The sequence below is a fragment of the Ambystoma mexicanum genome, chromosome 3q (assembly GCF_040938575.1).
Source record: "Ambystoma mexicanum isolate Mex_15411 chromosome 3q, UKY_AmexF1_1, whole genome shotgun sequence".
Taxonomy (NCBI): domain Eukaryota; kingdom Metazoa; phylum Chordata; class Amphibia; order Caudata; family Ambystomatidae; genus Ambystoma; species Ambystoma mexicanum.
The window spans coordinates 1,264,853,229-1,264,877,393 of record NC_090926.1 but is presented as its reverse complement, the minus strand read 5'-3'; the positions used below and the strand labels follow the sequence as shown (position 1 = coordinate 1,264,877,393).

At 48.0% G+C, this 24,165-nt stretch overlaps 1 protein-coding gene across 1 annotated transcript in view; it reads right to left on the bottom strand.

Moving 5' to 3' along the window:
• The window catches only part of LOC138447859 (lysosomal alpha-mannosidase-like), a 564,797-nt gene that overhangs the window by 409,505 nt on the left and 131,127 nt on the right, over positions 1-24,165 (bottom strand). The window contains exons 8-11 of the mRNA XM_069604298.1: positions 16,999-17,081; positions 16,691-16,811; positions 16,286-16,364; positions 11,522-11,631 (exon numbers count right to left, since the gene is read on the bottom strand). Coding sequence (XP_069460399.1) covers positions 11,522-11,631; positions 16,286-16,364; positions 16,691-16,811; positions 16,999-17,081 — 393 coding nt within the window. The remainder of the gene's footprint in view (positions 1-11,521; positions 11,632-16,285; positions 16,365-16,690; positions 16,812-16,998; positions 17,082-24,165) is intronic.

Genomic DNA, 24,165 nt, shown 5'->3' with positions numbered 1-24,165 from the left:
GGGGGCTGGTGGAGAGCAGGGAGGTATGCATAGTAAACACGTATGCCCCCAACCAAAACACAGCAGCATATTTCAGAGCCCTGTGTACCAATCTTAGTACGTGTATAGGGAGCGCAGTGATCTGGGGCGGGGACTTTAATTGTGTGTTGGATCCTGTGGTGGACAGATCAGATGACAGGGTGGGTAAGCCCAGCCCAGCGGCGAGAGCGTTGCGGATGCTGCTAACTGATTTTGGCTTTACAGATGCGTGGAGGATGAAACATCCCACTGAGAGGCAATACTCGCACTATTCAGCCCCGCACCAACTGCACACTAGGCTTGATTACTTCTTTGCTACAGCAGATGTGATGTCTGAGATTACTCAAATCGAATATAAGGCCAGGGTCCTCTCGAATCATTCGCCGCTAATCCTCGGATGGCAATATTGCCCCCCCGAGGGCGAAGATCCCTACATGGCGCCTCCGAGCAGAGGCGCTCAAAGATCCAATCTTTAGAGAAGATATAAGGGAAGAGATTACTAACTTCTTTGAGGAGAATACTGAAGTGTTGACTCTGCGGGCACATTATGGGAAGCCTTTAAGGTGGTGATGCGGGGGACGGCCATTGCTAAGTCAAGAGGGCTACAGGGTAGGGTCTTGGCTGACCTACAGAGGACGAAAAAAAAAAAACAAAAACAAAAAGAACATTGTCTTTAGCCTTTTCTAAAGTTGCTACAAACGTAACCGCGAACAAACACGAAAGTGAAAGTGTCCTTTGAAACGTATTCTCAAGTACTCCAAAGTGTTCTAGTGTAAACGTCTAAAGTATTTAAAGTGATTATGGTGTATATATGATAAATATATAATTGTATATACATTACAAGTGTAAGAGTTTCTTTGGTGTGCATGTCTAACTAAGGTATAGTGTACTTATCTACAGCTCACATCTTCCTCTTAAAATAAGCCTGACTGCTTAGCGACACTATATGAGTCAGACCGGGAAAGCCTGGGAGAAGATAGCCCTTCAGGGGCGGAGCAGGGGAGGAAACGTCCGTAGGAATGGGCGGGGAAGAACGAAGTGTGTTGTAGGCCGGTGGGGTAAGAGGGAGTTGGAGGGGGGGTAGAGAAACTGCAACATGAAACCGTATGCGAGAGTTAATATGTATGATGGCTTATTGAGCTGTATGGTTGACATGTTGGAAAACTACTAAAAACTGTTTTTAAAAAAAAAGATAAGCCTAACTGCCCTGCCACACTACCAAGGTCCTGAGCTAGTACAGACTCATACTAAGAGTTGGAGATCTACAAACCACTGGGATAGCCTACTAAAGTCTAACTGCCAGTAGGACTTCAGGAAAACTCCCCTAACAAAAGCAGAAAGGCAACACTTCGGGAAAGGTAGCCCGGACAGAGTTGCGCAGTCCAGGGACACTTCCTAAGGCTCAGAAGGATTCTCAAGATGGCGTTGATACTAGTTGTCCCACTAGTGCAAGGGCTAAAGCACCGCTCAGGGTCAACAGAGATCAGCAGAGGAGCAGTACTTCACTGAGCTAGCTACTAGAAGGGATAATAATAATAATTTGCATGTATATAGCGCTACAAACCCTCAGGTATCTGAGCGCTGCTTAACCCACGGTGTGTGGTGCTCATTTATCCACCTCAGAAGGACGAAAGGCTGAGTTTGGTCCTGCCGGGATTCAAACCTGTGACGGCAGGCTCTGCACGGATGTTAAAGCGAGCACTCTACTCGCTGTGCTATCTGACCGGCTGGGGCACTTCAGGAAGAGTCTTCAAACCCTCACCAGGCTGCTCTTTGAGGGATTCTTGGCTCCAACGATGATTTGAAGAAATGGCTCTAGAGGTCCTCTTATCCAAACTCTGCATTGGCAGCAAGTCTAGGCCAACCAAGGGTAAGGTTCTGCACCATCAGCCAGAAGTTGTCCAATCAGGGACAACTACTGGTTTCATAATTGCACTAGATCGTCCCACCCACTTTGTGGGCTACACACAAACCCCACTATCCCGCGAAAGCAGCAGCTTTTCTGGGCAAGCGCATGACCTTATAAGGACTTGCCTGACTTGAGAAGGCAGGAAGAAGGACAAACTACAATATGGCAAAAGAACAAGCGACATTCTTGTGGCACAGCCATTTTAGGGCACGAGCCACATTTAATAGCCATACGCTGCTTACACAAATGTGCACACCAATAATACAAAAATAAAACATACACATGTACCTGCTACCATCAGCTCGTCTTTAGGCAAAACTAAAATTAACCAAAAAGCTTATGTGTAAAAAACCAGGGTGATATAAAAGTATCTCCATTGCATTGCACTGCAAGGTGCTGTGTGCAATGTTAAAAAGTACAAGAATTAAAAAGGGAAACAGTTCCCCAATGCTGATGGTGAAGAATTTCTCCATAACCATGAGCAAGCGGTGGGCTTTACTTCCCTTCAAAGAGTCAGGACAGGATCAAATAGAACAAAGAGAATGGGGTCCCAAACAAACTAAGGAGGGAAAGTGGCATGAAAATACATCTTTCCTAACAGCAGGTTTGAGACCCGGGAAGACGAGAAGCACAGCAGGATTTGGGCCAATGGAATTCTATGACAAATTTAATTGAAGGGGGGCCTAGAGACACTCTAATCACCAACCCAGGACCCAGTGATAAGTATACAGTTGTATAAAAACAATCTGCCCTCCTTGGAGGGGGACCCACCAGCAGGAGTGGCTCCAGGAAGACCCAAGAGCCCAAGCAAGCAGGTTCTGGGGGCTCAATAAACTTGGGGGCAACCAACCAGCAATAAAACGGTCCAATGGCAAAGGCAGAAGTGGAGGTGGTCTAAGACTGCCCAAATGAATGCGAGAGGCAGACTATTGATGCCCCAATACCCTTCTGGGAGACGGCAGATTCCGGAATCAAGGCAGTAAAAATGGGAAAGCAATGGTAGTACAATGGTCCAGAGACGGTGCCAGCACAGAAGTCCCAGTCCAGCCAACGAAGACCGGCCTGAACCAACATCCAGCAGCTACAACTCTAAACCAGAGCAAAGGTAATGAGACAAGCACAGCTAGCTCGGACAAACACACTCTCAAAATGCTCCAACATGTAAGTGCTGGTAGAGTTCAAGTGAACTGCGACTGAATTAGGGTCAGGGTCTCCCCTAGACATATTCATACACTCACAGCTGTCCTAAGCAAGCCCTCTAATCACACACACAGGGACACCTAAACAAAGGTTTTGGGGGTCAGCCAATCAGGTTATCCCGAAAAGCTGCTAACGTTCAGGTCCACCCACACAGCGTGTGCAATTGCTTGTGTGGGGAGAGGGCCTGGTTTAAACCAGTATCAACCACAAAAGAGGGTGCAGGCCTGGGTTGAGAGTGAGCCCATGTGTGCACAATGGCCATTTTGGGCCTGACTTGTAGTTTCCCAAGACAAAGGAACGTCTCAAAACAAAATGGCAGAGAACAGGGCTTAAACAAATATTAGTTACTCAATGGCTCGTCTAATATTTCACAACCTGTGAAACCAAACCTAAATTACAGCACCTTACTCCCCAAGACACACTCTGGGCAACCATGAGACCTGTGCCGAATCGAGGGAAACCGTCCCTTCTTCTCAGGGGGAGGGGTGGGGAGCCACACCCTTTGAGGCTAGGGAGGTGAGCCTGTTTAGCAAAACCCTTGCTAGGAGTTTGTGAAAGCGGGACCTCACGAGGAGTGACTCCCCTTGAGGGGACAAGGACTCCAAAGGAACTCCCAGTAATGAATACCTTATCAGCCTATACGGGCCTGGAGAACACTGATGTGGGGTCCCCAAGTTGGAAGCTACAACATTGCTGGCTGAAGGTAATGCTGAATAGTCCAACAGCTGACAGGAGAAGGCATGCCTCCTGGAGGGACGGCACGCCTCCTGGAGGGATGGCGGCCCGTGCAGATAAGCCCCGCAGTAACAAGTCGAAAGTGGTAGAACAACTGATTTACCTGGTGGTGGGACCATGCAATAGTTGTGTTGGGCTGGAAGCCAGCAAATGCTAAGAATGGGGAACGATGATGGATATGAATGAGAATGCATTACTTACCGTAAAAGCATTTCTGATGATTGTATCTGCTTAGATTCACATGCTGTGCATAGGTCCGACATCCAGTGGTCACTGCGGAGTATTGCATTTTGTTTTTCGTAGTCGAAAAGGGGACGTCGACAAGGCGTGTCTGAAACACTATCCCTATAGTGACGTGCGTTGTACCCACAATCCCTCACGCGTCGAGGTCCCTCTGTTTGTATTTTTCTGCCCTGAGGGAGCCTTCTAGACGTGAGTGAGTACAGAAAAGAGAGAGATATATAAAGGAAGTCTATGTTCCTTCCATCCGAGCGGGGAGGAAGGGCGGGCGCATGTGAATCTAAGCAGATACAATCATCAGAAATGCTTTTACGGTAAGTAATGCATTCTCTTCTGATGTTTGTTAATCTGCTTAGAATCACATGCTGTGCATAGACTAGCGAGCAGTACCCGGAGTTGGCGGTGGGTTATGAGAAGGAACAGTAGAGAAAAGGTGTCGTAATACTGCCTGTCCCACCTGGGAGTCAGATCTAGAGTGTGTATCTAGACAGTAGTGTTTTGTAAAGGTGTGCACAGAACTCCAGGTAGCCGCTTTGCAGATGGACTCAAGGGGAACATTTGCAATGAATGCTATGGATGCCCCCGTGCCTCGAGTAGAGTGTGCTCTTGGCCTAAAGGGCAGTTCTCTCTTAGCAAGAGTATAGCAGAGAGTGATGCATTGAACAATCCATCTAGAAATAGTGGATTTTGAAACTGCATCTCCTTCTCTTCCTGCTGCCACCGAGACGAAGAACTGATTAGTCTTCCTCAGTGGTTTGGTTCTTTCCATGTAGAACATGACCGCTCTGCGTACATCTAGTGTGTGCAGAGTCCTTTCTCCCAAATTGGAAGGATTTTGAAAGAACGTTGGTAGTTCTATAGATTGGTTTACGTGGAATTTAGAAATAAATTTCGGAGCAAACCTAGGGTGAGTGCGTAGAACCACTTTATCTTTGTGAACTGTAACGAAGGGGTCTAGAATAGAAAGAGCCTGAAGTTCACTTACTCTCCTGATGGAGGTGATAGCTATTAAAAAAGCAGTCTTAAGCGTGAGGTGTTTAAGAGATGCTTTGTGCATGGGTTCGAATGGAGAGCCCATGAGTCTGGTAAGTACCACATTAAGGTCCCATCCGGGAGCTGGGTCAGCTATCGGGGGGTGTATTCTCTTTACTCCCTCCATGAAGGCCTTTATAACAGGGATCCTCCACCACGACACTTTGAGTTGGGAAGTGGTGTATGCAGAAAGTGCAGCTAGGTGGACTTTAATGGAGTTAAACACTAGACCTGAATCCAATAGGTGGGTCAGGTATAGGACCACATGTGTGGGAGAGCAGTCAATAGGGTTGATGCTTTTACTCCTGCACCAGATGACAAATCTTTTCCACTTGCTAGAATAGCAGTGGCGAGTGTTCGGTTTTCGGGCTTCCCTGAGGATGTCCATGCATCTTTGCGGGAGTTGTAGATGTCCGAACTCTATGATCTCAGGAGCCAAGCTGCTAAGTTCATGTTCTGGGGGCATGGATGCAGAGTCGTGCCTTTGTCCTGAGACAGCATGTTGTACGGGCAGGGGAGTTTTACTGGGGGGGATAGAGACATCTCCATCAAGTGAGCGAACCATGGTTGTCGTGCCCACATTGGGGCCACTAGTATCATGGTCACTTGTTCCTGGTGCATCTTGTGCACCACTTTGTTGAGAAGGGGAGTCGGGGGAAAAGCGTAAACAAATTTCCCTGACCATTGCATCGACAGACCGTTCCCCTTGGATTGGTTCTGGGGGTACCTGGAGGCGTAACTTAGGCATTGTGAGTTTTCCAGGGTTGCGAACAGGTCTATTTCTGGGAATCCCCATTGTGTGAAGACGTCGAAGACGATGTCTTCGTGCAGGCGCCATTCGTACTCTTTGGGCAGGGGGAAATCTCTGCTGAGACTGTCTGCTAGCAGATTGAGTTCCCCGGGTACATGTAGTGATAGTAGGAACATGTCCTGTTTGAGAGCCCACTTCCATATATTCTGGGCCAGCTTGGACAGGCCTGGAGAGTGGGTGCCCCCTTGCTTGTTGATGTAGTACATGGCTGTGGTGCTGTCTGTAAGGACCATTACTGTTTTGCCTTGTAGGTGTTCCTGGAAGGCTCTTAGCGCCTTGAACACAGCTAGTAGCTCCAGTAGATTTATGTGTTTGGATGCTACGTTCGGAGTCCACACTCCGTGAGCAGTCTGATGGGATAGGTGCGCCCCCCCATCCTGTGAGGGATGCGTCTGTGGTTAGAGTGGCTTCCGCCGCGGGTGTGGCAAAGGGTTTCCCTTTTTCCATGTTTTCCTTTGTCCACCACCGTAGCGAGAGAACTAAGGCCTGCGAGACCACAACTAGATCCTCCCATAGTCCGCTGGCCTGACACCACTGGCTGTTGAGCCACTCTTGCATTGGGCGCATGCGCAGGCGCGCGTGAGGTACCAAATAAATACACGACGCCATCATTCCTAGCAAGCGCATTGCTTTGCGTACCGTCACCTCTCGACCGGTTACATATTGAGGGATTTGAAACAGCATGTTTTGGACCCTCTCTTTGGAGGGGAAGACGAGGCCGTCCTTTGTTTGAATTAGAGCCCCTAGGAATTGTTTGATTTGACTGGGGTCTAAACTGGACTTCTTTTCGTTGATGGAGAAGCCCAACTGGAACAAAAGGTCTACAGTCTTTTGGGTATTGGAGAAGCATGTTTCGTAAGAATCCCCTGTTATGAGCCAGTCGTCGAGGTAAGGGTAAACTGGGATGGACAACCTGCGCAGGTGGGCCGCTGCCACTGCCAGCACCTTCGTGAATACCCTTGGTGCTGATGCTATGCCGAAGGGTAGCACTCTGAACTGGTAGTGTTTGCCCTCTATCATGAACCTGAGGTATTTTCTGTGCGCTGGCAACATTAAAATATGAAAGTATGCATCTTTCATGTCCAATGTTGTCATGTAATCTCCCTGAGAAAGCAGTGGGATTACTTCCTGTAAGGTTACCATACGAAACTTTTGGGGTTTGATAAAGTTGTTCGCTGGGCGCAGATCTAATACAGGGCGCATGGTTAGATCCTTTTTGGGTACAAGGAAGTACACTGAATAAATACCTTCTGTTACCTGAGATAGAGGCACGACCTCTATGGCTCCTTTTTCCAGTAGTTGTTGTACTTCTTGGAGAAGGATGGCAAGATGTTCCGGTGTCATGCGACGTCCCCTCGGGGGTCTGTAGGATGGGGAACTGTTGAATTCGATACAGTATCCGTGGGCTACGGTGGACAGTACCCAACGGTCTGACGTTATCTCCTCCCATGCAGGAAGAAAGGATGTTATCCGGCCCCCGACCGGTGTTGCATGGGAGGGGACGCGAATCTTCGCGTCACTTGGAGTTGTTGGGGGCTTGGGAGCCTCTGGGGGTGGATCCCCGACCCCTCCCTTTGCCCCGGCGTTGTCCTCTTTGGCTGTACTGCCCACTATTGGTTTGGTAATTGGTGGCAGGGTATTGCTGATGTTGATTTTGTTGTTGGTGTTGGCGTTGGCCACGAAAAAAGCGTTTGTTGCCATAGCCGCGCCTGGTAGTGGGCTTAGAGATCTGGTCGAGAGTCTTGATAGTGTCGAACTCTTTTTTAGCCATCTCTAGGGCTTCATCTACCGCTTTTCCGAAGAGGTTAGCGTCCTCGACAGGTTTATTTATCAAAGACGCCTGTGTCTCTGGTTTAAAGCCTGAGTTGCGCAGCCATACATGGCGCTTTAGGAGTATTCCTTGTACCAAGGAACGTCCTGCTGTTTCTGCCGCGTCCAGAGAGTTTTTAACAATGCTCTGGTTCACTTGGGTTCCTTCGCCAATAGTTGACAGTAGGCGCGTACGTAAAGGCTCCGGTGCTTCCTCGGCGTCTTTTCGCAGTTTGGCCCACTGCGCGTCTGCGTAGCTTGCAAGCAAGGAATTGTTGTTGGCAATTCTTGCTGAGAAGGCAGCCGAGGAAGTAACCCTTTTTGCAAGGGCATATAGCCTCTTGCCCTCCTTGTCAGGGGGTGCCTCACTCGTGGAAAGTGGTACCCCTGCCCTCTTTCTAGTATTAGAAACCACTAGGGAATCAGGAATGGAATGTCCCCTAATGTAGAGGGGGTCTGAGGGTGAAGTTTTTCAATCCGTGGATTGACCCCTCTGATCATAGCGGGAGTGGACAGCGAAGGTATGATCCTTCTCTTCACTGAAGCGAGGAGTGGAATGGTCTGGCTGACCGGGGGTTTTTCCTTAATCACTCTTTCCACAAAGTCCAATTCTGGAGAGAGTTCCCCGGTGTCGAGTTCGAAATGCGCTGCTGCTCTGCGCAACAGTGCATTGAACGTTGGCTGATCGTCAATTGGAGACGTGTTCCTAACTGGAGAATTGTCCGGAGGAGTTAGGTTTATGACATCAGTGTCGGAATACACTGATGGTGATTGCCAGGGGTGTGAAGGTCCCTCTTCTGGGTTAACCCCGAAGCCTTCTTCTATAATGTCTGTTCTGTCTTCCAGACATTCCTCCTGGTTCTGTTCTTCATTGTCCATGAAATCATCTTCTTCCTCGAAGTCTTGCTCCTCCCCAGTGAGGTCATATACATCTTGGAAGTCTGAGGCTGTGTCCTGCTGGGGATCGACTAGCCTCGGATTTTTGGCCCTGGGGTCCTCCTGAGGCCCTTCTCTGGTCCTCTTGTGTGTTTGAGAGGCCTGGGTGCTCATGAACTTTTCCATCCTCTCCATACAGAGGTGGAGTCTTTCCATAGTTTCATGGGGTACCCCAGAGCGGTCTGGCGGGGGAAACATAGGGTTATCTAACTCGAAATGGCTCGACCTCTCCCAAAGCGTCGAGGAAAGTGTCCCATCGCCCTCCGAAAAACCTTCTGGTGTGTCGGGAGACTCCCTGCCTGAAGGGGGTAGTCCCTTTTTCCCTTCGGGCTTTTTCGGCGTATCCTTTAATTTATGCGTAACGCTCGACGAAATCTTCGGCGTACGCTTTTGGGCGTCGGCTACAGCGATCCTTGCTAAGCTATCGGCGACTCGCTTGTCGGCGACTCGTTTGTCGGCGGAAGCTTGAGTTTTCGACGCTATGGGTATCGAACGCTCTACGGCGGTCTGCGCTTTCTGTTGATGCGCACCGGCCGATGGTTTGGTGGCAGCGCCCTTGTTTGCCGAAAGCCCAGTCGCAGGTCGCGGCTGCGGTTGCGAGAGGGGCTTCGAACCCGAACGGTCCGAGGAGGCCGCCGGTGGAACCTGCGTCTCCTTGGGCGCCGAAGGTCTTTTCGACTTTGTCGACGAAGAGCCGTGGGTTGTGTGTTTATGTGGATCTTTGTGTGCGTCTGTGTCGCCGGGGTGTTCATCCCCATAAGCAGGGCGTGAGCCGAGCCCGTCGGGGCCGGGGACAGACGACGAAGCTCCTTAGAGGGGGTTTCGACTTCCGTAGCGGAGGTCGTGGTATCGCGTTCCTCGTCACTGTCGGTGGTAGCAGCGGCGGGTGAACCTTCGGCCTTCGACATCGCGTAGGCCGCCCACCTTTTAACCCTTCGGTCTTTTAGAGTTTTAGGCTTAAGAAGCCGACACGCCGCGCACCTTTCCTCCTTGTGATCGAGGGGCAAGCAGCGGTTACACCGTGAGTGCTTGTCCTTCCAAGTGAATTTGCCTTTACAAAGTGGGCAAAACCTAAACGGTGTCCTCTCCATAGCCGAGGCAATAAATCGCGATACACACCCCAAGGGAAAGGAAGGGGAAAGGGAAAGGCATTCTCAGAAAGACCCAGAGATGTCCCACGACCCCACTCTCCCTACTGTATATGGCCTGCGAGGCCAGGCCACGTGTTCGGCAGCGCCGAAGGATTTCTTCCGCTCGACCCTCCGTCGAAGATTCTTTTCGGCGGAGAACAGCTTACAACTGCGTCGAGGGAGGGATTATAAATATTAGAGAAAATACGACCAGGGGTCGAGGAGTTGCAATGTCTCTCGAGGAGCTCCGCGTGAAGGCGACCAGAAGCTGGGCGGAAAAAAACAATCTGAGGGACCTCGACGCGTGAGGGATTGTGGGTACAACGCACGTCACTATAGGGATAGTGTTTCAGACACGCCTTGTCGACGTCCCCTTTTCGACTACGAAAAACAAAATGCAATACTCCGCAGTGACCACTGGATGTCGGACCTATGCACAGCATGTGATTCTAAGCAGATTAACAAACATCAGAAACTCAGTTTCCAGAGAAGGCGAAGGAGTGAACAGAAAAGCTGTCCCTGCAGCCAAGCACCTCCCTCTCAGGCACTGGAGGGAACAAAGAGCAGCGACCTGGTTGTGAGACGCCACCCCAATGGAACATACCCAAAAGAAGCAAAGGTAATGGGGTTGCCCTGGCTGGAGGGAGGCAAATCGACGAAACCCCAAAAGTGAACAGAGAAGCCAGTGGGTAGAAGATTCCTACGGGTCAGTCAGAACGTCAGAGAAAGACTATCCAGAAGGGTTCCGGGAACCCTGAAATCCTGTGCACTAGAGATGGCAAATACGAGGGAACCTGCCGAATCTGCCCCTGGGACTAAGAAAGACAAAGTCAGAAGGACTAAGTCCTGAAGGGTTCAATCAGTTAAAGCAGGAACAGAATAAAGGGACAGTGGTGGAGCGCCATTTCTGTAGCACCAAGAGAAAAGAAAGATACATTTGTGGAGACGAATTAAGGAAAGCATATTTCCAATAAGAAAAGTTGGGGCATTTGGTTTATTAAAATATCAACTTCTCATTGAGTGGATTGAGAGAAAATTAGGTACATTTCCTCTGAGGAATTATAACCCAGTTTTGGAAATACCGCACAGGATAAGCCTGGTGCCCGAGATCCCAAATGGGTTTTGAAGTAAAGTAGTGAGAGCACAGAACACGCGGGCTCCGACTAACGTTTGGAGTTCTATTTTGTTAAAGTGGTAGGTCCAGTTAGAGGACTATATTTTGATTGTTCTTAAGACGAGCGTCCTTGGTATAGTTTCATAGAAAGGGAAACCCTCATAGCAATAAGTCTATATAAGCATTCTTTGTATTGTTAAAGCGAATAAACACACTTGAAATATGTCAGGGAGTCTAACTCCTTCTTGTTCCCCGAAGACCACATACTAAAAAAAAGAAAAACATTTTAAAATAAAAAGCATGGCCATGGTAGGCAGACTTCAGCAGGGAACATGCTGACTTCAAAAAAGGACAACAAAACAAAATAAAGCTAAGTAGTTAATTAAAAGATCAGCTGATCCCCCAAAAATGTAATTCTGCATTAAAAATTGAGAACACAAGGTGCCATGTTGGGGAGTGAAATACTTCAACAGTCTGTACAGGCATGGCTCGAAGGCAAAAGTTAAAAAGGGATCCACTGACCGACCACAGAACTCAGTTGTTGACCCTTCCATGCAAACGTGGTGCGGAAGCTCAATAAGTTTTACCTGACAGGAGTTGCGGCCCTCTGCAAGCCGCTTGGCATAGTCATCCGAAACGTGCTGTTGCGCCGTGCCTGCAACTGCATCATGATGCTGTGCCACACCCATCGCTCTCTCTAGAAGAATAAAAGATCATATAGCCATCAGTTTTTTTTTATTGTGAATTGGTTTACTTAAAAACCTTACACATTTTTTTTTAAAAGAAAAGCATCAGTACACAAAAATGTGAAAGTTATCTTACATATACAAAAAAGGCAACAGAATTCAGACAGACGTCATTGATTAAATTACACAAAAAAAAAAATAAGTTCGCCCCACATGAGTCTAGACCACAGTAGTTCCTTTGAATACTCGCTATTGAAGCTGTCCAATTCCCTCGAAAAGGAGATGGTTCAAGCTGCCGCCAAAGCACAACAGTCCAAAACCCAGTGTCTTAGTGTTTCGGAAGTGAACTTCGAATTATAAAATCGACAAAACAGGGGATTAGGAAGCAAATCCACAGGTGTGCCGCTAGACCAATGATGGGTGCTCTCTTTGGGAATACAACGGATTCAATTTGAAGTGCAAGTATGTATTGCGATTCTTGTAGCAGGGAAAGCTTCTTAGGTAGACTGGAAGAAGACCATTCCTACATGTAAAGGACATTTGTACCGCACACTATAGCCGTCGTGTTCTGATGTGCGAAGCTATGTGTGATTTGGTTTGATGTTGCGGTGTAGTTAAGTCTGTACGGTTTGCTGTGCTTGAGGGGTGTGGGTGTGTTTGGTTAGAGTTTGAGAGGTGTATGCAGAAGGGTGAGATTGTTAGTGGGTTGGTTAGTGGCCTCGTTATCTAGATGCGATACAGGCTAATTTCCAAATTCTTTCTAGATGTGGCGCTTGAATATCGCCACATTTCTATCTAGATGCAGCATTGGCAAATATTCACGATATGAATGATCAGTGGACAGGGCTTCAACGGTCAGCCGACAATCCTCTCTAAAGAGTTTGGATTTAGTCACAGTAGGATTGGACATAAGCTCAAACTGTGAAGAGCTTATTTGATCCAACAGATTTTGCATAAGATTCCTGAAATTAGTGACTGGGGGTACAGAACAGTCTACCAGGATCTGATGCAAGTCTGAAGAGGGAATTGGGCGGAGGAGACAAAAGCCTAGAATAGATCGAAAACTGCAGCCAATGATAACGCGCCTTCAGAGAATTTAGTTTGTGGCGTATAATAGCGTTTGGGATTGTAATAGAAAGCCGCAAAACATTCCAAATAAGGCACTGTAGTAAGGAGTCGAGATAAGGGCCCAAATGTACACATGCCAAACACAGCCCGTATAGTAAGACTGGCTCGATCTTTCCCAAATAATATTTCATAATAGGAAGTACAGAAAATATACAGAAATGTCCAAAAATGTGCTTCATGTCTGCTAATAGAGGAGCGAGCTTGTCTTTCAAGACTGCCTTCCACATGGATAGAGAGGAGACATTGATAGATTGTATCCCTAAGTAGCGTAGAGATACCACCAGTTCAACCCTTTCAGAGCCCATAGACCACCACAGTTTTAGGTTTCTTTTGATTTAAAAAAAAACCTTCGATTTTGCTCCGTTGGCCACCAGGTTATTCCTTAATTCATAGGAGTATAAGAGGTTTAGTTTTTGTTGGCGGCCACATGGGGTCCTGGCAAAAAGAATAATGTCATCTGCAAAGGCCACCGACTGAATCTTTAGGTGGCCCAGCTTTACAGGTATTAAGTCCACGGTACGCCATAGATCTAGGTCGCTGAGGTACATGTCGAAAAGAGTGGGCGCCAAGATGCAACCCTGTCTAAAACCAAGATGAACCACAACTGGCCCAGAAACTGCTCCTTCCTTATTTAATCGGATTGTCGGAGTGGAGTTGTGGTGCAGGAGGTCGATCAGCTGGACCAGCTTCAACGGAACATTGGAAGCGAGGAGCTTCTCCCATAGCTGCTTGCGCACAACACAATCACATGCCGAAGACAAATCCAGTGAGGCCATATACATGTTACTGCCCCGATTCGTTTTTACATTGAGCAGTAGATGTTTCAGTACAGTAGCGTTCGGAGACAGGACCATGTTTTTTCAAAAACCCACATGAACGCGAGATAAGGAGTCGGACTAAGAAAACTATTTAGATCTCAGCAGAATAGCAACAACTTTGCTCACTGCGTCAATCAGGGCAATTGGGCTATAACTGCCTGCATCAGCCAATTCTCCTTTCTTATAGATGGGAATAACAAAAGACCGGGACCGGCAAGAGGGAAAAATGTGTGTTTCATAGATGGAGACAAAGTGGGGCTTGAGAAAATAAGCCCAAAACGAGGGATCCTTTTTCAGGATAAACGGTGGGAGACTGTTCAGTCCAGGCACCCTTGACGGTTTGAGTTCATCGATTGCCCACACTACATCTACTTCCCCATGGGCAAGGACCGGGAGCAACAGAGCCACCAAGGACATCAGGACTGTTGGTGAATCTAGCCTGAGTGCTACATTTCTAAGAAAAGAAAAAGCTTATTGGTCAGGATGGGCAAACAAGGTTGATGAGGGTAACACTGGTAACTCCAGGATGATGGAGTGGAGCCCCGAACCACACCAGGGCTGCTGAGAGTAAACATGAGGAATGGGCAGTTGCAAAGAATGCAACACCATAATCTAGCAAAGTCAGTAGGTTGCAAACATTGGTTGTGCGGGGCACCATGGTATTACACTGACCCCCTCCCCCACGCCCTCTCAAGAACATGGCAGTCTTGCCTACCCATTGCCTCCCTCCAATCTGTCACCGCCCACCTTCTTGGTACGTGCACCGATCCCTACCAAAAAGCTCCTGGAAGGCCTTCGTTTCTGGCTACCACTAAACAAACCCACATCATTGCTATTGCCCCACTTACAGGCCTTCACTGCTAATTCCAAGTGAAAGGCCCCCTCCCCGCCTCCAAGTTCTGAAACCAACCAGAGTTACACCTGCACTGACAAATACTCAGACAGCTCCTGGGGGAATGCTGTCCCACACACGTCACAAATCAATTAAAACTATTGGCCCATCAGTAATCTTTATTTTTTTTTATGAAGGTGCCCCTAAGGCGGTCTGGTTTTCTGCCATGTAGAGGGACAGCCAGCCAAACTAGACAGAAACACATCTTTACAATAGGAGAGTCCCTTGTCAGATAGAAAATGTCAACACAAAGGTGTACACAAACCTTTAAGTTCATATGTCTGATATTTGTGAACCTCTTTCACACCGAAAAGTATTTTTTTACAGACTTCTGTGATGTCACTGGGATAGTTATAGGCACAAGAAAAAGTAAGCAAAACACTTTAAAGATTCACATTTCTTAATAGAGAGACTAAATACATGAACTATAGAAAACAATTGTGAAATACATATAATGTTCATAATACAATCATCTCAAAAGAAAATCGAGACATATTGCTGAGGATTGTATTACAAACACAAAGTCAGAATTTCTAAATTGTTTTTCTCACTTTACAGTACTGGTATTTAAAGATTGTGACTAACGTTTTTTTGATTTGTTTTTTGAATATGCAATATTTATCCATCTTAATCTGGTGTTGGCTTATTGTTACTTTTTTAAAAGGCCTTCTGTATTCATGTGCATATGTTGCCCTTGGATACATTTGAACCCTTTACAGTTTGTTAGACTAAATGATAGGCTGCTAAGAGAACTGTAAATAGTTCCACTTTTTCTGCATCGGAATATTCCAGTAAGAGTACCTTTCTGTTGATGAACTAGAGATGAAGAACTTGTGCCAGATCCTAGAAGAAGGAGATGCAAGCATACTAGTGCTCCTAGAGACATCAGCGGCTTCCAACACACTGAACCACAGCACCCCTCTGCCCCCCAAAGCCACACTAGAGCAGGTGGTGGGACTGGCAGAAACCACACACAACTGGTCCAATTCTTTCATGCCAAACTGTTCTTGGTTAAATTGGACTCCAGAGTCTTCTGCCTGTGAAGTCATGCGTGTTCCCCAGGGCTCATGCCCGTTGCCATTGCTTTTTTATGACAATGTCAATCCCTCACAGCCTCAACACAATCCATTTGTGGATGCGGCAAAGTTTACTAAGCCAACCAAACACACCAATTGCTATTAGCATCGTGCAGGGCTCTCATTACCATTAACAAAATAGGAATATGTCAGAGGTAATCTCACTAATGCTTTGTCCCATACCACACAAACCTAAAACCATGGGCATCACCCTCAAAGTGACCTGTCCAAGGCTTCACATGCCAGCTCCATAGTAAGATTTACCATCTACTACCTTATGATATTACATCAAGTTAGACACCCAGAGTACCTATCCGAGTGCAACTGTGCCTGCACAGGCAAGATCATGATCAGAGAAAAACCATACTACTGCAATGAACCCCAACACAAGAAAGTCCTAAGTCACTCCATGTCTTGTTTAAAACTGCAGGAATAGAAGTAACCAACATTCCCAGATGCAATAACATGCCACGGACCAGTGGCTTTCCATAAGATCCCAAAATTCAAGACCGTCATATGGACCCATAGTGCCCTGCAAGATCTGACCTCCTGATGCAACACTCCTCCTCTGGGCTTCCTTTCTTTATAGATGGTCTGCAGGTTGTAGCAGACTGTTAGCACCTCAGTAATGCACAATTCCTCTAGCCAAGGACCTGGGAAGCTAACCAACACCATAGAGTGTGGGGTGATACTCCTAATGGTAAGAAGACTGCATTCTGGCGCTGTAGCAAGTAACTTTAAGCCATCATACTCAGTACAGAACTGTCTCCCAGTCCATAGGGGCCATCCGTCGCCTTTGCTTCCGCCAGCACCTCCAGCTGGTTACACACCTGGGGAGAGGGAGAAAAAGCAAAGCTCAAACGACACTCAAAAACACACTAAGACTCCATATAAAAGTATGCAGCTGCCCAGAGCCTACAAGTGTTCAATTACCCCAGTAAAAGTATGAAAGCAGTGCTCTGGTATCAATGCAGAACCTACAGCCGAAAACCACAGCCATAAATGGTCTTAGGAGCCCCTTCAGATTAACATTGACCATCCGTTAATATATTTTAAAAAGTAGCTCTTGGCAAATAAAAATGGGGTGGTCTATAACAGCAAATCTGCAAACCCCACCAACTTTCTCAAAGCAACTCAGCCTGTGCAGCTACTTGACCTGCAAGAAGTTGTTGGTCATCCGTTCGTAGCGCTTGAATGCTGGTCGACTTGTGAAATAGCCAGTCCAGAATTGGTGTGGGCCGTCAGCATAGGGGAAAAAGTCATCTGTTTTCACAGACCTATGCAGAGAAAAGAAAAATGCCAGTTCTGTAATAATGCCAGGTTTGAGAACTTGACTGATCAAGAGCAGCCCATGCCTCATCCATGCACTGAATGATGGTGGACCCCATACATTTGGTGCACTACCCCAAGGTTCTGATGCTATGGTGGATCCAGCGGGACAGGTGAAGAAAAGAGCCGCCTTACCATGTGAGGTTGGACTGATGCAGCTCCCACAGGTAGCAGCTGGGCGTGGAGTACAAGACATTGACTTTACTGCCATTGATTTGCTGAAAAGAAAAGAAGGCCCATCACTCTCAGAAGGAAACACCAGTAAACAGCATGAGTAAAAGAGAAAATGAGAAGGGGGGCTGGTGAGGTGCTGAGAGCACAGCTGATCTGTACCTCCCATTTAACATTTGTGGCGGTCAAAAGTGGTCTCAGCCCAGACCTCTATGGGCGCACCTTGACAATCTAAAAGGTCAGTGTAGGGCTTCAGAGCAAAGAACCACTCACAGACATTCACTCGAGGGCTCTGGCATCCCTGGGGCAGTCATGCTCAGAATAATGTCTGTAGGGACATTATTGTGCTTTGGTACAAGGGCTGTGCTGTGGGTTCATGTTTGGCCAATACTGTAAAAGATGGTCATGGAAGGACTCCACACAAAGCAGATTCCCAATAACTGGTATGTTGAGTATGCTTGGCTGGAATGGTCTTAACACACCCCCAACCGCTAAGCACGTCACCCATTTTTAAAACATACCAGGATGGATAAGACAAGAGGATTCAGAGGGACAAGAAGGGGCATAGATTATCTATTGCTTTAGAAGTGTTGGTTTCTGACCTAGAGCTCTTATTTTCAAAGAGAAATGCAGGATAGAGTATGAAAATAGGTTACTTACTGCTGCTCAAGCTGGTGTATTTGAGGATTACCAGGCACATTTAAAGCTGGAATCTCTATTTGTGGCACATGTTTTGTGACAGGGCAGGGACTTGACTGTTATGGGGGGATAGGGACCCCTCTAAACCGGGAAGGAGGGGACATAACTCAGGTGTTTTCCATAGACAGTCCTGCACCACAGGTGGGGTGAGGACGTTGCGAATGCCCCACTCTCTGCTCTCGCTTATGTGTCTTGTTACAAATGAAAGGAACCACACTCAATCACCCAATGCCTGACGTACACCATTCCAGTATGTGCTCTTTCAGTAACAGATCCCAGAACCCTCTGCAGAAAAGGAAGAAGCAAACGGCCCATTGCACAGAACTGCGGCAACCCACGTATCATTTTGAAAAACGGAAGGGAACAGTTTCCTGCATGGCAGAAAGTCAGTTATGTCACTGTGGTGAGACCGAGACAACAAACCAGACAAACAACAGGACCCAGAGCCATCATAGACTGTTACCAGTCCTGTGCTGGCAAAGAGGGCAAGACTCGGGGGAGGTTTCAAGCCCTTTGTTCCTTTCCAAAGTGTGCGAGTGAGCATGAACGGTAGGAGACCCGAGTTATTGATAAGGGGACGAGAGAGAGAGCGAGCGAGAGAGAGAGCGAGAGAGAGAGCAGGAAAGAGAGAAAAAAAAAAAAAAAAAAAAAAAAAAAAAAAAAAAAAATAGGACCCGGAAAACCAGAGTGCCGAATAACAACTTGACATGTAGTGTCCACAGCTCGGCTGCTTTGGAATTTTTTCGGCAGAGGGCGCCCTCCGTTGCTGGCGTCGGGTCGATGTCCCTCGACGGCCTGTATCGAGGGGGACATCATCGGATGTTATAAGTAGCACGCACGGCAGTCGTTGCCTCAGTTCTGTTCCCCCCCCCCCCTCATGTAGCACAAGAGGCCACAAATCGGGCCTGACCGTACTCAGCCTTGCTGGAACAAAATCTGTAATAGCATGGGAAATTCTACAGAGAAGGAGGTTGCGAGGGCGATGAGTAATACGTTGGAGGAACACCCAGTCAAAACAACGTTACCAGGGGTAAGTAACTTATTCTTCGAATGGATTGTGTCCTCCAACGTATTCCTCTTTCACATACTCCCAAAGCAGGATCCATGAGTGGAGGAGGGTGAAGAATTTTGTAAAGTTGAAATTAAAAGGCCGAGTAAAGCACTGCCTTACCAAACGCCACATCCTGAGCATGGGAAGTATGCAGCGAATAATGCTTGGTAAACTTGTGTATCGAAGACCACATTGCAGCATCACATATGTTCTTTATCGGGACACCCCTTTGCAAGGCTGTCGACGTAGCCATGCGTCTGGTGGAATGAGCATACAAGCCCTCAGGGGGGACCTTGCCTGCTAAAGTATAGCATTCAGAAATAGTGAGGAGGATCCACCTAGACAAGGTCTGTTTAGATACAGCCTGGCCTATGTTTGTGCCCAGTGTACCACACAAAGAGCTTGTCGTCCACTCTCACCTTGGACAATCTGGACATATAAAAGCTCAAAGCTCTCCTAGGGTCCAACCTATGAAGCCTTTCCTCTTCCTTACTAGTTTGCGGAGGAGGATAGAAGGCAGGTATCACCATCTTCTTACTCAAATGAAAGTCTGAAACTACCTTAGGTAGACAGGAGGGTCGGACTTTCAACACAACCCTGTCCTTGTGGAATACAGTAAAGGGTGGCTTGCAAGAAAATGCCAGCAACTCGCTCACTCTACGTGCTGATGTAAGAGCAACCAATAGAAAAGTCTTAAAGGTAAACAACCTCAATGGACATGAGTGCAATGGTTCAAATGGAGCATCCATCAGAAACTTTAAGACTAAGTTAAGGTCCCAAACCGGAACCTGAAACGGTGAAGGCGGGAACACATTCGTGAGCCCTTTTAGAAATTGAGTAACCAAAAGGATTCTTAAAATAAGAGCATTCCTCGGATGAGCGCTTAAAGATGGAAAGCGCTGCTAGGTAAACTTTAAATGGTACCCACCTGAAGACCCTTGTGAGCTAAAGAAAGCAAAAAGGATAGAACATCTAGGGTTGAAAACGAAATAAGGATCAAAATTCTTTGCTCTGCGCCAGTCGCAGAATGTATTCCAACGGCAACGGTACAGAGACTTTGAAGCCGGCCGCAACACCTCCATTACATCATCCGAGAGGTCCCAATCCTTGTATCTCAACCTTTCAGAAACCATGCGTGAAGCTGGAGTGTTTTGACCTCTGGATGGAGAACCAGACCATCCTCTCGCAAGAGAAGATCCTCTGTTTGGGGAAGAAGTCGCATCGGAGGACAGATGGACATGTCCAGAAGATCTGGGTACCACGATCTCCTGGCCCAATCTGGAGAAACTAGGATCATGCGGGTCCCGAACCATCTTAACCTTCCGAGAACTTGAGGAACGACGGGGACTGGAGGAAACGCGTACAGTAGCGGGAATTACCAATCCACCACGAACGCGTCTCCTAGAGATCCTCTAGTAGGAAATTCCCTTGAGCAGTACTGCTGACACTTCCAGTTGGCGCCGGTCGCAAACAGATCCACCTTTGGGGTTCCCCAAAGGGCGAAGACCTCTTGAAGGACTTCCTGAGCTATTTCCCACTTGTGGGATACTGCGCTCTGCCTGTTCAGAGCGTCCGCCACCGTGTTCTCCTATCCGGCTAGATGAACTGCCGCTAGGGAGATTCCTTCTTGAATTGCCCAGAACCAGAGCTGCATTGCCTCTCTGCACAGTGGTAGTGACCCTACACCTCTCTTGTAGAGGTAATGCATAACCACTCAGTTGTCCGTCATTATCGGGACATTCCTCCCCTGTACAGACGGCAGGAAAGCCTTCAGTGCTACCCCGATTGCTCTCAGCTCCAAAAGATTGATGTGTAGTTTGGACTCCGATGGAGACCAACGACCGCTGATGGTCAGATCGTTGGTGTGAGATCCCCACCCTGTGAGGGAAGCTTCCGTCACTACTATCATGTAGGCCATGGTTGCCAAAAAGGTTCTCCCTTCAAAAGGTTTTCCTCGCAGGTCCACCACAGAAGATCGTGTGAGAGCCTGACCGGAATCTGAAGATGATCTGACATCCTGCCTGAGAATTGGGTCCATTGAGTCCTGAGAGCCCATTGAAGGGACCTCATTCTCAGATGGGCCTCTGGCATCAGAGAAATGGATGACGCCATGAGGTCGAGCAACTCCTGAGGAACTTGTTCAAGTATCTGAAGTCCAAGATGGGTCTCAGTCCCCCCCCGTCCTTTTTGGGAATCAAAAAATAAGGGGAGTACCATCCCTTGTTGATCTGCGCTACAGGCACCGCTTCTATAGCGCCTTTCTCTAGCAGAGTTAATATGCCCTACAAAAGGAGCGGATCTGGAACCCTCCACTGCTGTCCGCTAGGACGAAAAGGCTGAGGCTGCTGAACAGCGGTGCCCAAAGACTTGGTGGCTGCTTTAGAGGTCTGCAGCTTCTCAAGGCTCTCAGCCTTGCTGCCAAAAAGGTGAGGCCTGTCAAATGGCATGTTCAGAAGTCTAGCCTGCTAATGCGGTGCAAACCCAGACTTCCTCAACCACGCAAATCTATGTATCACGGTGCTCGTAGCCATGGACCTTCTGACACTGTCTGCAACATCCAACCCTGACTGAAGGGATTCACACATGGCTTCCTTGCCGTCCTTAACAAGAGCTAGGAAGCCCTCCCTTTTTCTCCTACGGTAATCTGCTCAGCCGCCATAAATATGCACTCCCACAGAGTGTACGAAAATCTTGCCAAAGCACAAGCGGAGTTGCCGATTTCAATGCCATACTCCAAGCTGAAAATACTTTGCGCGCCGACCAATCCACGCGCTTATCGTCCCTATCTGGAGGGAATGGAGGGTATGCAGCTCGAAGTAGCCATGGCTGTCTGGACCACCATACTCTCAGGAGTGGGGTGAGATGACAGGTAGCCGGGGTCGCTACTGGAGGGGCAGTATTTTCTAGTCCGAGACTTGTTCACCGCCGGATTAGTCTCTGGGGTTTCCCAATTTCTGGCCACCCTGTTCTGCAGTGCCACATGAAATGGCAATATTGGATCTGTAGGGGACCCTGGCCATAATGTGCAGTAGGTCTGGACTAGCCCAAATAATCCACAACTCGTGACATAAGTGGTCTGTAAGAGGAGTCAGCATCCTCCCCAGGGTCTGGTCTGCCGAACTCAAGCTCTGGAGAAGTGTCTATACCACTTGCATTATGCGAGGTATCACAAAGATCCTGCATCGTACTCTCCTCCGAGATTATGCATTCTGGCACATTAGGGGCCCCAAACTGGAAACCAAAAGGAGCCACATCCTCATCAGAATGTTCCTCCTCCTCAAATATGGAGTGGAGGGACTTGAAAGTCTATTTGGCAGAGTATTACACCTTTTCTCAGGGACAACAGCCTGAGGCTTCAAAGTTGTCGACTTCAACACTGCATTTTTCGGAGGTTGCACCGTCACCAGGGGCTGCGCTGGAAAAAATTGCACTGACGGTGCTGGAGGCATCAAGGGTCTGACCGGGGTGGAGGACCCGACAGGCACGATTGACTGGCGTGGCGCCAATGGCTTTGAAGGTATCGAGGATTTGGACGGTGTTGATAGAGACGAAGACCTTCTTAGATACCTTGTCCAGAAGAAGCCTTGAAGGCTCCTGATGAGGATCATGCCATTAACCTGGGCTTGAAGATGCGCAAGTATCTAGCCGAAACTGCTCCCTGCCGGCTTCAATGGAAGGCGTGGATGGGGCCGTGCCCTGCTTTTCAAAAATCTTAAGCATTTCCATGCGGAAAGCTCCCACGATTTTTGGGACAGGCAACTCGCCCTCTCGGGGATGCCGCCTGAAGAAGACGAAAAAGGCAAGTGGCGGTGTGGTCACCTCAATCGTTTTGACGAGGAGGATGAGTGGCGGGAACTACTCTTGTACCTTGAATGCTTGGCCTTCCTCTGAGGAGTCACTTCTCACCTCATCGGTCAAGGCCCCGCAGGTAGGGACATATGGGGCTTGGACACCTTGCCTACCTTGAGCTTCCCCTTTCGTTCCCGCAAGGCCTATCCAGTCATCGACTACCACTTTGAGCATGCCTCCGTGTCATGGCCCCCACCGAGGCACCACAGGCAGACACAATGGGGATCCGTGATGGACATTTTATAACCGCAGTCCCAGCATTTCTGGAACCCGGACCGAGAGTGGAAGACAAAGACATATCGCTGAACTTCAATAGCAAATACTAGTAAGTACAGGGCACGTCGAGTTTCACAAAGCAAATAAGTTTGTGGAAAAAACGAACTGAGGCAACGGGCTCCATGCGTGCTACTTGTAACACACAATGATATCACCCTTAACAGAGGCCTTCGAGGAACATCGACCTGTGTCGAAAGATTTCAGAAATAGCCGAGCTCTGGACACTACATGTCAAAGATGAGGAATACGTTGGAGGACACAATCCATTCGAAAGAAGCCTTGAGAGACCAGAGGGGAACGTGGAGCTGAGATGCTGACTTGGTGCTGGAGAGAGGCTGTGGTGTGGACATATCTCCAGGAAACTGGGAGAAGGCAGGCTGCAAGCTGCTGGCAATGCCCTGAACGAAGGCAAAATACAGAAGAACTGTGAACACAGCAACTAGTGAGTTTCCATGAACGAAAGAAACCCGGTGCATGGAAGTGTCAAAAGAATGAATGTGAAATAGATCGCAGTGGTCATGCAGAGTTTAAGCAAAGGCCTTGCTGAGTCGAAAGTCTTCGATTATCTACGGAAGAAGGAATTGTAAACAACAGGTCCGAGCCTAGCTGAGGGAGATCTGTAAACGTGTGACTAAGGGGTCCGAGCCCAAACGAGGGAGACCAATTGTGAGCCCAAAAGAGGGAGATTTGTGGTCCGAGCCCGATCGAGGGAGACCAATTGCGAATGACAGGTTTGAGCCTGGCTGAGAGAGACCTATTGGGAACTTGTGTTCGAGAGGGTCCGAGCCCGGTTGAGGGAGACCTGGGGTCTGAGCCCGGCTAAGGTAGACCTATTGGAAACAGTGAACCCTTAAACTTGTGAAATTTGAAAAAACCTGAAGAGAAGGAACTTTGTTTTGTGTGTCCAGGCATCCTGCGAACAAGAGACTTTATTTTGGGGGAAAGACCGTCACAGAAAGCCCAGACCTATGTCCTGAACTGCACATTCTAGCCACAGAAGCCAGAGTGTGTTCGAAGCTCAAGTGTGGCAACCTTGTCCCGTGCTGAAAACGCGGGTAAGGAAACACATTTACTGAGTCATTCTGACCTATTTTCTGCACACTCTTAATAATTTAGCATTTATATAGCACTACGAACCCTCAGGCATCTGAGCGCTGCTTATTATTAGCCACGGTGTGTGGTGCTCATTTATCGACCTCGGAAGGATGAAAGGCTGAGTTTGGACCTGCCAGGATTCGAACCTGCGTCAGCAGGCT